Raw genomic sequence first — 15,554 nt, 5'->3', positions numbered from 1 at the left:
ACGTAACGCGAACTTGGGAGTGCATAGCTCTTGCTAAGTCCGCGCCATCTAGCAGCTACCTGTCCTGACAAGCCCCTCAGGAGAGCCGTGGGTACCTGGCTTCGTTTCCAATCTTCCTCTACACTGTCACTGCTTGGCTTAACAGTTCGCGACGCCCGTCTATTGGCGGCGTCCCGCCAGACACCTAACCTTTTATTCCTACGATTGTCATGTGCCCTCGTGTGGCTGTGGGATGACGCCTTCATGTCCGCAACTCCACCAGCCGCGCATCATTTCGGTTCAATGATGAAGCTCCGACTGGCAAATGAACGCGATGTAAAAGTGTATACGATGGCCACTTGGCTGTGATGTCTCTACTCTTGCTGAAATTTGACTCGACATCGGTAGGCTTTTGTTATAACTAAAAAATAAATTAATCGCCCCACATGACCATGCTCAAAAGGACTTTCAGCAGACCCTCATCCAAGCATCAGTTTCAGCTGCTTTACCATCTTCAAGATGGAGACATCTCTGTGTTCTATGCGTGCGTCACATTGACAAAAACAGGAGAGGGCATAAACAAAATGTTTGGGGCGCAACTAAGAAAGTTGAAAGTTGCAATGTTGTTGCTGCCTTGTCCTGTCGGACAGACTAAGCCACCGAAAAGTCTTACTTCAACAAGAGACCACCGCTGGGTATTCCCTCCTGTTACTAGCAGATTCGATATCAATATTGTTTTCTACGCCGTTTATGCCTTCGCCGACCATATGGCGTATTGAGCCCGGCTTTGGCAGAACCAACTAAAGAAGTTGTGTCGTACCATTGCAGCGCTGCTGTCGTCCATGTTTGCTCGTCATAAACCGCAAGTTGTCTTAACCTTAAATACCTTATCAGTTTTAGAGCGCAGCTCTTTGGCGCCCGTTCCTGCGTTTCGCGGCGTCGCCGTTGTCCCTCGTAACCAGCTTCGCAGCCGCGGCAGCGCGCTGGTCTAGTTGCGAGCGCTCCTGGCGCCATCTCCCGCGACCTCCCGATAACACAATTACTCTCTTCGCTCCTCCTCCAATGCCACCCCTGTGCGGCGGCAATCAAGAGTGCCGGATCGGTGCCGGCGGGCCCGGCGGGTCTCGGAATGTGCACCGCCCGAGGCGAAACGCATAGCCGCCGCCGTTCGCCACTGGGAAACGCTTGCCTATATAAATAGTTTATTCTGTGTCAGTTCTTACTGAGCTATAAGTGAGGCAACTGGTGGAAGTCTGTCTGTCGCTGCGGCTGAACGAGCTGCCTGAGCAGAGGTCCAGCGCCGTCGCTGTGAGAATCCAAAGGTGCGTGCCGCTGAAGCGAAGCCTACCGTCGCCGCCGTCGAATTCTATGCTTCAATCTATCGAAAAGCAGAAACAGGTGATGAGCTGTGCTCAAATTTTGCATTAGGAAGTAGTGTAATCGTCGGCAATTTTTTTTACATGTGTTTTACATACAACATTGCAGCGTTTTTTAAGTGGACCTTAGAACTCTGTGGGCGCTTTCATAGCATGCGTTTTCTCCGGATACTGCGATACATGAAAGCAAGTGTGGGTGCATCAGGCGTCTGATTCTGCCCAGGCAAACACCCCCGCGGAAAAAACTTCGCTGGGCAACCTAGGTCACGTGATCTTGTGGGGTAACCACATCCTACCCACCGGATTTCAAAAAGCCTAACCACACTGGCAGATGGCTGTTAATAGTTGATCGCGAGAGGTTGCTCGAGAAGAGGAAGTTGTGTCGCACAGGACCCACCGGTGGCAGCAACTGCCATCGCAGGGCAGTGGCGCATTCCCTTAACTGCTGCACCATTGTGCGTGGAGTGGAACGAAGACTCATGGGGACATTTGAATGTGAAGTTGGGAATGGCCATTTCCGCATATATGCGCATTAACTCATTAACACTTTCGTGCCATGTCCTTAAGGCGAAGCTTACGAGGGGGGACCCAAAAGAAACCGGATTTTTTGTATAAAAACATTATTTATTAACTCTTGCTCAAAATTCCTTCAGACACCTTCAAAGTACCCTCCATGAAATGCGATGTACTTGTCAAGTCTTTTTCCCACTGTTTGAAGGATGTCCGGAACTCTTCAACTTTGATATCGTCCAGTGCCCTTTGCGAAACTGTTTGTACGGCCTCCACCTCATCAAAACGCTTCCCTTTTAGACTTTTCTTCATTCTCGGAAAGAGAAAAAGTCGCACGGGGCTAGGTCTGGTGAATATGGAGGGTGGAGAATGACAGTCCATCCCTGAGAGGCCAAATAGTGGGTCACTCGTAATGCCGTGTGTGCGGGGGCGTTGTCGTGATGAAGGAACCAGTGAACTGATCGCCAACGTTCTTTGCGTTTCCTCCGCACATCCTCTCGCAGACGTCTTAAAACTTCCAAATAAAAGTGCTGGTTAAGAGTCTGGCCAGGCGGAACAAATTCTTGGTGCACAGTTCCACGAACTTCACAAAAGGCAATGATCATTGTCTTCACATTCGACTTCAACTGCCTTGCTTTTTTTTTGGTCTCGGAGAGTTGGGAGGCTTCCACTGGCTTGACGCTTGCTTAGTTTCTGGGTCATACCCCTAACACCAACTCTCATCACCTGTAATGACTTTGGTCAAGAAGTTTGGATCACTTTCAATCTCTTTTTTTAAATCCCTACTCAAATTTAATCGAATATTCTTTTGATCCTGTGTGAGAATGCAAGGAAGAAATTTAGCGGAAACACGTCTCATTTGTAACTGCTCAGTCAAGAGTCGCTGACAGGAGCTCCAACTCACCTCTGTCTCTTCTGAGATTGGGTTGATCGTGAAAGGACGGTCTTTGTTCATCTTTGTTCATGTTTTGGCGGATTTTTGAACGTTTTCATCGTTTCGAGACGTTGAAGGACGCCCAGAACGAGCATGGTCTTCGACACTCACCTCACCACGTTTGACGCGCCCAAACCACTCGAAAACTTGTGTGCGGCTCATAGCATCCTCTTTAAAAGCCTGTTGCAAAATTTGGTAAGCTTCCGCTGTCGAATTTTCAAACAGGAAACAAAACTTCAAACACACTCTCTGTTCTTTTAAATTTGCCATAAAGATTTCGCAGGCGGGACAAAATAACTGCAAGCGAAACACCACACTACGCTCAAATCTTTGCGTACAAATTTATGTTGTCTGCACAGCTGTTTCGTGAAGGTCTCTACTAACCCCATCTAGCGGTACAACTCTCTACTACGTCTACGAATGGCAGCGCGCTCTCAGTTCGGTTTCTTTTGGGTCCCCCCTCGTATGTCTCCCCTCCAGTTTTGAAAACCTGCAACTTACTGGTATTGCGACACTTCGACGCAGATTTCAATCAACTCAAATGACGAGAAATGGATGGAAAACAGCTTCATGCATTCTGGCGGCGACGGGAGGGCCGCACGAATCTACGCCGGAAAACTCAATGTCTACAACCCGGACATCCAAAACATCACTCAGCTTGCCTTTCGCATTGTGCGAATCGAGCACATTGGTACGTACACCCCTGTATGGAAAAGGTATGCTGCATGAATTGAATTGCAGCGATGTTTGACCGTCTAAAACCAAAAGCGCAAAAAATACGATCTCAACTTTGCAATTACTCTGACGGAAGCTGCTGAGTGCGACGCGTGATAAAACGACTCTATTAGAACTGAAGCGGCTGACGCGAACATCGTGAGCAGCACTGTGATGGTTGGAAGGAAGACGTGGTAAGGGCCATAGTTATTGGCGAAAAGTTGCAGTGCGCTGGGATTCGATGTCGATGGATGAGACGCTTAGGATGTCAGGATGGGTCAAGGGTGCAAATATCACCCCCAAAGGGGGACTCTTAATCGCTGAATAAGTGTTACAAAGCCCGAGCAAAGCCGCTGTCCATAGACATCCTTGCCATGACACCCAAAGTGTAGACCATTGCAATAGATACCCCTGCATCTGTTGGTTGACGATTCAACTCCTTACTGATGGCTGGCGCAAGTTGCGACTAGCAGTTCTGCGCGAGATGTCATGCAGATAAGAACGCAGTCAGTACCATCTTCTGCGATAATTTGAGGGCCCATAATCTGTGCCCTAGAAACTGCCGTCTCAACAAGTGTAGACTTCTATTAAGTCTAGAGAATCTATATACACAAATACTAGAGAACAATCTATAGGCAATATAAATGCTATAGACAGTCTATAGACAATCCGTAGATTTATGTTCCTACACATTTCATAACTTATTAATCGACAAAAAGAAATATCTATAGGAAGGCAAAAGAGTTAAGAAGTCCATAGACTGTCTCTAGACCATTTTTCTAGGGAGGTAGCTAAACGACTTAGCTGTATTCTGTAGCACCGCCGCTTAAAACGACTGCCACCGCTGATAATGCCATGCGGAAAATAGCTCTTGTATCTCAAGATAGCTATCTTTAAAAATTTCTAACTTCACGCGTTAGGGTGTGAGGTCTTAGTTCCAAGAAGTTATCGAAACAATATAGTATTCATTATCACCATTCATATTGCATTGTGATGGTGGTGAACAAATTATTTGAACTAATGTTATTAGATTTATTAATGCAAACGCAGTGATCACAGTTTTATACTGAATGAATTTTAGAGGCCTGTCGTGCCCAGTGTCGTCTGATAGTTGCATCGATGTTACGGATTTCATGATTTGATCTTTGTTGGTGCAGTGCGGCAAACAATAGGACTTCTCCGACGCCACGCGCCCCAGTTTGTGCAGACAAACCTGCAGCAGCTTGGAAGGCTCACAAACAATTACGTGTCACAAGGTGCGTTGGGCTCTTCAAAGATCTGTCATTAGGCACAATTTGTCTTCGTAGGCCGATGCATTTAATCAATACTGCCCTCTTAGTACACGTGCGGGCATAAGTAAACGGAAAGCCTCTCTTTCCCGATATGTTTCCAATATTGGGCCAATTACGTGTGCTGCTTGAGAACGTCTTCACTGCGAAAATAAACATTCTTTGTCCTAAAGAAAGCGCATTAGCATGCAGATACCATTGCTGGAAATTTCATTAGGCAACCCCTGATAAACAGTAGAAGCTACATGTGCTGTCTTCTTCTTCACTGATAGTCTAGTTTTGTGCCACGAGTCTTGTTGTGCTCACACATTAGCTGTTTGCGCTTTCTGGCGCTCTATTTGTCCAGTTTTATTTTTCCTGGGCGTTTCTGTTCTGCTAGTGCTTGTACAGTTCTCAATTCTTTATCCCCGCGAAAACTTTTTGGAAAAGTTCCTCGCAGCCTTCTTTAGAAAGCGCACTTAGTTTCGCTGAAGTTAGGCCCTAATTCTCATTTAAGGAAGTACCCTCTGTCAACAGATAAGTGGCTAAGGGATTTGATTTCTGACGACGACGTTGGGTTCCGATACGGCTTGGCAGTCTGATACCGATATTGGCGATACTGAGGAACGTTGAAACACTGCTGACTCCTGACTGCACAGCGATTTGTTGAATGTGCTGTTGCTTTTTCACGCAAAAATCTACTATAGATTTATTGCAATGAAGGAAATGCGAGAGGAAATGTTGTACCGTTCATTAAAAGCGAATAGGACAGCAAATGTTCATCTCCAGTTTGAAGGAAGGCGCGTTTGACTCCGAAGTGATGTTTTTGCACAGAACACCATTTCAGCTTGAAGAAATGGGCAGAGCGTTCTGGTTTCTATGTTTTCATTAGTTTCAGTTCCCATGCCAAAAACCTGTCTTGTGCAGTGTTTTAAATGCAGCTTCACTTGCGCATATACGTGCAGGCTGTTGAACATATCAGTATCAATCCGTATGCACATATCAATCTAGTAAAATAATTCCGAGTGTGTTTCTGCAAATGTTATCAAAACAAGAAAAAAGCAATATTCCCACTTGAGAAATTTTCTTTTGCTTCCAAATTCCGGGCAAAGTGAAAAAAATCATTCATCCATTGGTACATAGCAGACAAAAAAGTAAGCTCCATGCTCATAAACAAATAGTGGTTTCTGAGACAAAGAAATGGCGTAGTAGCTGTCTCAATTCTTGATGGACACCTCAACTGCGCTGAAGGATGGAAGCGAGGCATGAGTGAAAAAAGAAAGAGGTGCCGGTGTGGAGGACTCGGATTATTTCGGCCATCTGGGGTTCTCTGCCGCTGAGGCTTCATTATAGCTATTAATTCTTTATTCTAATTATTTTGATCTTTACGCTCATCTCTACGCATTATGAGTTGCTGTAGCTGGCGAAAAACACGCACCTGAGAGAACATACTCTGAATATGTGCTGCGCGAAAGTAAGTTCTCGAAGCGTCTAAAGTTATTTCGTTTTGCGTTGATTAACATAAGCAACCAAAATTCGTTTTTACTCCATAAATACCTTCTAGCACTTGCAAGCCAGGTTCTTACGCAGTTCAACATCCACAATTTATGTAAACAGTTTGAAATTAAAGCACGACTGAAAACATTTCCAGAATACTAATCGAGGCTAAGCTTACTTGGGAACAACAAATACCACCAGTACCATTGAAAGTATATCATGATTATAGGGTTTGATCAGGTATACCGACTGGTCGGCCATGTTACCCATCAAAACTTGGAAAAACAGAGGAAGGATTAGTTTATGTTCCAGCAAGACCACTGTTCCAGCATTAGGCTGTGAACGAAGTGGCGACAGAATAAACAGGGGCTTCTATGGGCACTCTTTTTTTAATGCATTTTCCCAGCAGTGTCACGCAGGGTTGAGAGTGCGTGTCTTCGATTTAATTAATACCGATCGTTGTTTTGAAGCAACAAAAAATTCGCTGCACAAATGGGCGCAATACCATGCGATGGGGATATCATTATACAGAATATCATTATACAGAATACGCATCTCCCATCTGGTCTCCAAAGCAAGCATATCTCTGTAATTCAACTGAAGCAGTTCAAAACCGAGCAACTAGATTCATTCATTCATCGTATTCTTTTGATATCAGCATATCATCCCTTAAATCACAGTCCAGCCTACCTACCCTTGCTCATCGCCGCTGCATTGCTAGTTTATGTTTGTTTCACAAGTTTCTCTACTCTGAGCTACGACAGGAACCCTACATCTGCGCACCACCACCACGCATCTCCCTCCGCACCGGCCATCAGCAGCAAGTGTCACGACCTCGCGCCCGCACCACTACATTTTCTTCATCATTCTTCCCCCGGACCGCGAACGACTGGAACGGCCTTCCCCGAGAACTTGCTGCTATCACATGCCAATCATTGTTCATCGAAGAAATCACGCGTGTACTTGCTCAGTGATAATCTTATATTTGTATAACTTTCAACTTATCTGTTAGTCATTCTGTTTTTCATTTCTGTGTGCCCCACCCCTTATGTAATACCCTCTAACGAGGGTCTTTAAGGTATTAAAGTGAAGTGAAGTGAAGAGCCGACAGACCTGTAAAACCGGACACAGCTTCCTGTAGCTGTCGGTCACGAACACGACGCGCTGTGGCTGCATTGCGGAAAACTGACGGTTGTGACTGCGGGTCTCATTTCCAGCCCAGTGGCAGGGGTTGATCCCGAACTACACTCTGCAACCTTACAACGGTCTGTGGCTGTGGAAGAACGCGACTGCAATCGTCGTTCTGTTCAATGGCGTCGTTGTGTTCAGGGGCATATCCGCCATGAGCGTGGAAAACTCTCGCCTTCTGCTGGCTTGGAGCGTTGTTCGCCGGCTTCTGGAGTTTGCCCACGGCCTGGAACTGATCAACACAGCAAGAAGAGCATTTGGATGGGGTCCAGAAGCTGTGCGTCAATACTGCTACCAGAGGATTGTCTCCATCATGGCACAGGCTGTCCAAAGGCGATACTTCGAGAACGGTTAGTATCTATATTTTTATTTCGATAGCGTACAAGGGATGACCAGGTGTAGTGTTCGGGCTTCTTTGTGTGGCAGGCCCGGGAGGGCGCCGCAGAGAGTCATTAGGCCCCTGTAGTCTCAGACGAACTGTCCTTTAATAGCATTCACAAAAGCATTTTATACACAAGACACTGGCACCACGGTACGGACAAAGTGAAAGCGAAACCGAAACTCAGGCGATACAACATATTCCCTCCCTTAGAAAAGCATGTAATGCGTTAGTCAGTGGGTAGCTGATTATTAACGATAATTGAACATGGAGTTGATATAGTGCACATTTAAGGAAAGCAGAAATAGAAACATAGTTCACAACCACAGTATGACAGTCAGACAAGTGAAATGAAGAGTAGTCGAAAGTCACATGAAGTGAACAGAGAAATAGCGCACACATCCCACACACTGGAACACTGAAGCACCTAGTTGCCTTGGTGTTTTCAGTCACAGAATGACTTCTATGAAGGATAGCCGTAGCGATCCGGTGGCTGTCTAGGTCTTGTAGGCTGAATTCGTCGGTGCTGAACATCGACAATTGTAGGATTGGGCAAGTTTGGCGGTGCTGCGCCGTGACACGCTTGTTCATGAGTAGTAGACAATGGTGGATCAGCCGAGGCGGGTGGCAGTTTAACACTGTCGTAAGTGGAAGATGACGAGGGCACCTTGGTGAGTGTCGATGTGTTCCAGATCTTCCCGTCGTCGAGGAGAAATGACGATTGTCCCTTCCTGGCGATCACTTTACGCGGCTGACTGTAGGAAGGGTCACCTTTGAATACCACTGTAGGCTTCTTTACACGGACGAAATCATCTACTGTCACCTTTGTCTGTCTGGGAGGGAATATGTTGTATCGTTTGAGTTTCGGTTTCGCTATCACTTTGTCGGTACTGTGGCGCCAGTGTCTTGTGCATAAAATGCTTTTGTGAATGTTATTAAAAGACAGTTCGTCTGAGACCACAACAGCCGCCTGTCTCTGCGGCGCCCTCTCGGGCCCGCCGCACAAAGAAGCCCGAACACTACTCCTGGATAGATTCGGCTGGGTGTTGAACTCTGCGACGCAAACGGTGCCGCTCAACAATTACATTGCTGGTAAAAGAGGAATGCAACGATAAGGATGTAATGGCTTGGTCATATAAGGACGGTGGGGCTGGGGCTTCGGCGGTGCTTGCGTCAGCGGCAGCATGCGCGGAAGAAACCTCTTGGGTGATTTGTGAAGGTTCGGGAACAGGGATAGGCAGGGTGTAAAAAATACGCTGACCTTCTGTAGCGATGCTGTGCAGAAGAAAGGCCTTGCGACGCTTGGGTGAGAAGGTCGACGATCTTGAGGCGACGAGGAACGTTTCGAACATGCGGTGCCGTTGTGGGCATGGAACAGCGGGACGGCCCAGGACAGCAAGGAGCGGCGGCGGCGGAGGGATGGCGGCGCTCATGGTGCTGAAGCAGCGAAGGAAGGCTCAGGAACGAATATGAGACCTCGTCGCCATTGTAGTGTTCGGGCTTCTTTGTGTGGCGGGCCCGGGAGGGCGCCGCAGAGAGACAGGAGACCCCTGTGGTCTCAGACGAACGGTCCTTTAATAAATAACGTTCACAAAAGCATTTTATGCACAAGACACTGGCGCCACGGTACGGACAAAGTGAAAGTGAAACCGAAACTCAGACGATACAGCACCAGGAACGGGGGTTTCAATGTAGGTGTCTCAGTGTCGGGACTTGTGAAGCCAGCCGTTGCTTGTTTGCAACAGGGGAAGCGAAAAAACACAAAACATTGTTTATTTGTCACATACTAAGCCTAACATATTTAACATAAGCGTTATTATTCTGGGTGGTGAAGACATGATGCATGCTTCAAGGGCTTTCTTCCGGCATATCGCTGCTGAACCACGTGATGTCCCCGTCGTGGAGTAAGGCATCGATGCAGGGAACGCAAGGGAAGTTAAATCTTGCGGAAGGAGGTTCCGATGGGATCCGGGATACCTGTTTAGCTTAGAATTTTCCAGGCCTCAAGGAAAGCAGTATAGTCGGGAATTTGCTGCACCTGTCAAACCACCGTCGTCCTGAGGAATGAGAAAGACATAGTATTACCGTGGAAATATCTTGAACTGTAGCGTGTGACAAATGCTAGACTGCAAAAAGGCCAACAGCCGGAACTCGGGCCTGGGGCTCTCGACCAATCCATCTAGAGGCTTGGAAAAATCACCTTGGGCCAATAAATTTCCTTATAAAGAAGAGGCGAGGAGAAAACAGACAGGCGCCAAACCACATACATTAATAGCCTCAGATTACGCCCACGTTTTCACTCTACGTGCCTTATCGCCGCCGTGACTTATCGTCTCGCACTATCATTATTGTACAGAAAATCTTACTAGACCGCATACAGTTTAACTGATGGGTTACTCGTGCACAAGGCTGCCTTTTTCTGTATGTGAAAGGCTTCCAGTAAAAGCCGCGCCTTTTTGATCTTGCTTCTGCCTAGAATTCTGGTCTTTTCCAGTCGATGTTCACACTTTTTCTTGTTAACATGGCTGACCAAACTGGGATATTTGGTCAGCCATTTGGTATAAAGTTTGTTTGCAACTTTATTTGATATAAAGTTCACGCCTGGCCATTGTCTCCTCATGTGTTTTGTGTATGTGAATTTATTTGCACCAAGGTGGTTTCTCCAAGCTTTAAGATGCTAAACAAACTTACTCGGCAACATCCTTCACTCATCTACCCATCTAGTCTCAGAGTGCGTTACAGCGCCATTCGGTGATAGAGGGCGTCTTTGCGATACAGCCACTTGCTAAAACTTACGTACAGGCGCGGCCATAAGTAAACGGAGCACGCTGTTGCGTTCGAAGTGCAATCACACTTTCTCTATTGGTAATGAAGAAGCGTTGTTTGTCGACAAGAAAGCCCACCAACCTCCGCTACCAGCATTTGCGCGCCTTTGGTGGAAATTTCAATTAGGTGACGCGTGAAAAATATTCGATGACAGTTGCGTGCTGCATTTAGTTTTGTCCGCCCTGTACATCCTAAGCACTACCAGCAGATGGCTACTCAATGCCTCATCGTATGACCGTGCATGTCCCTCGCTGGCTGGCCTCCCATTCTCTGCGAACAATTCTTCTTACAGTCGTTCCCGGGCGAGCACTCTCGGCAGCCCGGCAAGTTTTGCTGAACATCAGGTCATCCCTTGTCCGGAAGATGAACACAACGGACTGGATAAGGCCGCCGGTGAAGAACGTCACATTGGAAAAGGCTGAAAACTATGGCATTATCGTGGGCTACCCGGAGTCGGTCTCCTCTGAGGCCGCTGTGGAGGCCTTGTATGGTGAGTACGAAACTGCCCGCTGAGCATCTGGAATACTGATGGTTGGTTGGTTTATGGGGTTTAACGTCCCAAAGCGACTAAGGCTTTGAGAGACGCCGTAGTGGAGGGCTCCGGAAATTTCGACCACCTGGGGTTCTTTAACGTGCACTGACATCGCACAGTACACGGTCCTCGAATTTCTCCTCCAAAGAAATTCAGCCGCCGCGGCCGGGATCGAACCCGCGTCTTTCGGGACAGCAGCCGAGCACCGTAGCCACTGAGCCACCGCGGCGGCATCTGGAATACTGAGTTCTTTATATTAACTCAAACGAAAACATTTCAGAGAAGTCTTTCTGGTTGGGAAAATTATTTAGGAGAAAGATTACTGATGCCAACCAAGTTAATATTGGAAAAACACGACGTTTCGGGACCGGCTTGGTTCCTTCTTCTGGTGTGACTACGGGCTAGGTGAAGCTTGGATTTGTAAGCCCTCGTGTGGAAGGCTTCCGGTCAGAGGTCGCAAATCATGGATGTAAGGAGAAGGAAGTGCCCCCAGGGAGCGATTAACATTCTTCTGTGTGTGTCGGATGTGCCAAGACTCGAGTATAACCCTGCTGCGCGGGTTAGCCTCGGTTTTCATTACAACTGCGCTGTCAGTCAAGTTCGGTGGCCGCATGTCTCGCAGTGTTCGGCCACAGCACTGCTTGGACAGTTCATTTGTTGGACGTCCGCTTTGTCTTGTCTCATTATTGCCGCGAAATTGTTCGTCTCCCCCATTTACGAGGCTGGCAGACCGAACCGGGGATTCTCTATACAATGCCTTGGGCTCTTTCTTTAGGGTGACGGTCTTTCAGGCGGGGGAGAAGGCGTCCGATGGTGGTAGCCTGTTTGTGCGTTGTTAGCACCCCTTTTTTTACCGAGAATGCGAGCCAGCGTGTCTTTGGCGCCTATCACGTACGGAATGCAAACGCGTTTTCGCTTCTGGCGCGGGCTTTACCTCAACCTCATCTCCAGAAATGGCTAAGTTTCAAGCTTCTATGGGATACCTAAAATGCACTAACCTGACATCCACTTATGGCCAATTGTGGACTTCACCCTATCTTCTCTCCGACGTCTCTCCGACTACCTTCACAAGGTACTAGCGCCGCTCTCCGGCGGAACACCCACTCATAAACAGCATTCAGGACATTTCGTGCATCTTGTCTCGGACCTGACGACTGAGGAAGACGAAAGCCTGGTGGCGTTTGACGTGGTGTCTTTATTCACCTGCGTTCTAGTGCCCCCAGTTGTGTCCGCTGCTCACCGTTTACTCCAAAACAGCCCCACCCTCCACGAGAGAACACCACTCAGCGCCGATGAGGTATGCCGCCTTCTTGACTTCTGTCTTCGCAGTACCTATTTCTCCTATAAAGGAGAATTTTACAAGCAAGCAACTGGAACTGCCAGGGGGGCGTGAATCTCAGTCACAATGTCTAACTTAAGACTTCGAAACCCAGGCGCTTACCACATTTAACCCGAAGTCAAAGTCGTTCCTTCGCTGTTTACGCGACTGCTTTTGAGTTGTGAAAATGTTGGAGATAGACAACCTTCAACCCATCTAAACTCAACTTAACGGGCCATACAGTTTACAGTTGAACGTGAGCAGCAGGGCAGTCTGCCCTTTCTCGACATTCTACTCATAAGCCATGACAAAGGTTGGCGCTTTTCGGTATACAGGAAGCCAAGCCACACGGGACGGTACTTCCACTTCAACTCGAACCATCCCGCTTCCCACAAGGCATCTGTCATATTTTTATTGAAGAGAGCCGACAATATATGTTCCTCACCTGAAGACAAGAAAAGAAAAGAACAGTGTCGTCTCGGATCTCCAAAAAAATGGGTACCCTGGTTCTTTCATCCAGCGCATTTGTAAAAAATAAAAAAGGCGGAATAAAAGCAGCTCCATTTTTTCCCGAAGCAGCGCCAGAAGCGAAAACGCGTTTGCATTCCGAACGTGAAAGGCGTGAGCCATACGCTGGCTCGCATTCTCGGTAAAGAAGGGGTGCTAACAACGCACAAACGGGCTACCACCATCGGACGCCTTCTCCCCCGGCCGAAAGAACGTCACCATAAAAAAAGGGTCCAAGGCTTTGTATACAGAATCCCCTGTTCGGTGTGCCCGGCCTCGTATATAGAGGAGACGTACCATTTCGCGGAAAGAATGAGACAACACAAAGCGGACGTAGTACGTCTGACAAATGAGCTGTCAACGCAGCGCTGTGGCCGAACACTGCGAGACATGCGACCACCTAACTAACTTTGACGGCACTGCTGTACTGGAAACTAAGACTGACCCGCACAGCAGGCTTCTACTCGAGTCTTGGCAGATCCAACAGACACGGCAAAAAGTTAATCGCTCCCTGGGGAATCTTCCTTCTTCTTACATCCATGGTTTGCGGCCGCTGGCCCGGAAGTCTTCGACACGAGGGCTTAAAAAGCCAAGCTGCGCCTCGCCCATAGTCACACCATGAAGAAGAGACCGAGCTGGTCCCGAAACTTCGAGTTTTTCCAATATTAACTTTCTGGTTAAGGATATGGCATAGGATTCTGCCTTTTTGTTTATCTCCTCTATTTTTTTATTGAGTTTGCGTGATGGTATTCAGGGGAAGCTAGGGGTGTCAAAGACTTGGAAGCTCCTACGTGTCCTAATCGACCCCAGCAGCAGCAAGTCGGCCACTAAAGACAGGCTCACGAAGATCGTACACGCCACCCCGGGTACGGACACAGAGTTGATGGAAAAGCTCAAGACCAGGTATCTGTGCACGGACCAAGTCGTGGAACAGCCGGAGTATTCTGGGCTGCCGAATCCCGAGCTGGACATCCCACTCACGAAAGAAGAAATCAAAGCAGAAATCGCGGCCATGAGAAAAAATGCAGCTCCAGGTCCAGATCAGATAACAGCGAAGCTCTTATTTAACCTCAGCGATGACACCATCACCTCGCTGGTGGAATGCTTCAACGAGCAGCATTGGGCTACTGGAACGTTACCAATATCCTGGAAGACAGCCGAGGTTCGGTTCATTCCGAAGCCGAACAAACCCCTTAAACTGGATAATCTAAGGCCGATATCGCTGACCTCGTGTTTGGGGAAACTCATAGAGAGGGTCATCAACACGAGACTGAGTAGATGCTTAGAAGATAACAACCTCCTACCTAACACTCAATTCGGCTTTCGCCCTCACCTATCAACACAGGACGCCCTATTGTATTTGTACAAAGACCTCCTTGAGACACCTCCCAAGTCACAGACAAGGGCCATCCTGGCACTAGATTTGAAAGGAGCGTTCGATAACGTTCTACATAAAAATATCCTGCAAAGCCTCGCCGATACCAACTGTGGCGCAAGAACCTACAACTATATCAAAAACTTCTTATCAGCCAGGCAAGCCACTATACACTTCGGTGGAATAAAATCAGATCCCATCACTCTGGGCCCGAGGGGAACTCCGCAAGGGGCGTTACTGTCACCCCTCTTGTTCAACTTGGCTATGAAAGATCTACCAGGCCTTCTTTCCGAAATTCCCGGCATCAAACACACATTGTAAGCGGATGATATCACTGTCTGGTGCAACTCGGGGAGTGACGCCGAGATCGAGGAGCGTCTTCAAGCAGCAGCGGACACGGTGGCCCGGTACGCCAGAGAGAGAGGCCTCCAGTGTGCGCCGGAAAAGTCCGAGTTGCTAATTCTGAAGAACCCGAGGACACCCCTAGCGCAGAACATCTCGGTGTATATAGAGAGCCACCCAGTACAGAAACCCACGGAGATCAAGATCCTAGGGCAGTATATCCCGCAGGGGCGACAGAACACCACCACAATGAAGAAGCTTAACACATCCACTGAGCAAATCCTCCGGATGATACATCGTATCCGAAATAAACACCATGGCATGAAGGAAAGGGACACCATCCGCTTAGTGCAAGCTTTCGTGATCTCGCGGATAATGTACGGGACGGCATTCCTTAACCTCTCCAGGTCGGAAATTGAAAAGTTGGAGACACTCATCAGGAAAGCCTACAAGACGGCACTGGGGCTACCGAACTCAACGCCAACGGCCAAGCTCATGGCTCTAGGAGTACATAATACCCTCAAAGAGATGTGGGAAGCACAATGGCTCTCATAACTCAATAGGCTCGCACTCACAACACCCGGCAGAGAACTACTCGAGAAGATCCATGTTAATCAGCCCTATACAATTGACCAAAGGGCAGAGGTCCCACGCGATGTGAGAAGACGCATCAACGTGCACCCCATTCCGCGGAATATGCATCCCGCATATAACATCGAGAGGAGGAAAGCAAGAGGGGAAGCCCTGCAGAAGAAATGGGACAAGCAGATTAACACCCTTTACGTGGACGCAGCAGGACCACAGAATGG

At 47.9% G+C, this 15,554-nt stretch overlaps 2 protein-coding genes across 2 annotated transcripts in view; one reads left to right on the top strand and one right to left on the bottom strand.

Annotated features, from left to right (window-relative positions):
• Nucleotides 1–15,554, top strand: part of LOC149332597 (neprilysin-2-like) — a 37,723-nt gene that overhangs the window by 2,085 nt on the left and 20,084 nt on the right. Inside the window, exons 3-6 of the mRNA XM_089558219.1 lie at nucleotides 3,325–3,490; nucleotides 4,671–4,769; nucleotides 7,496–7,816; nucleotides 10,964–11,161. Of these exons, the coding sequence (XP_089414345.1) occupies nucleotides 3,325–3,490; nucleotides 4,671–4,769; nucleotides 7,496–7,816; nucleotides 10,964–11,161 (784 nt within the window). The remainder of the gene's footprint in view (nucleotides 1–3,324; nucleotides 3,491–4,670; nucleotides 4,770–7,495; nucleotides 7,817–10,963; nucleotides 11,162–15,554) is intronic.
• Nucleotides 9,555–15,554, bottom strand: part of LOC149332596 (endothelin-converting enzyme 1-like) — a 104,234-nt gene continuing 98,234 nt past the window's right edge. Inside the window, exon 15 of the mRNA XM_089558218.1 lies at nucleotides 9,555–9,902. Coding sequence (XP_089414344.1) covers nucleotides 9,849–9,902 — 54 coding nt within the window. The 3' untranslated portion in view covers nucleotides 9,555–9,848. The remainder of the gene's footprint in view (nucleotides 9,903–15,554) is intronic.

Source organism: Amblyomma mixtum, chromosome 8 (assembly GCF_055824585.1).
Source record: "Amblyomma mixtum isolate Tamu chromosome 8, ASM5582458v1, whole genome shotgun sequence".
NCBI classification, from domain to species: Eukaryota; Metazoa; Arthropoda; class Arachnida; order Ixodida; family Ixodidae; genus Amblyomma; species Amblyomma mixtum.
The sequence above is the reverse complement of the archived record's forward strand: the minus strand, read 5'-3'. Positions and strand labels throughout refer to the sequence as shown.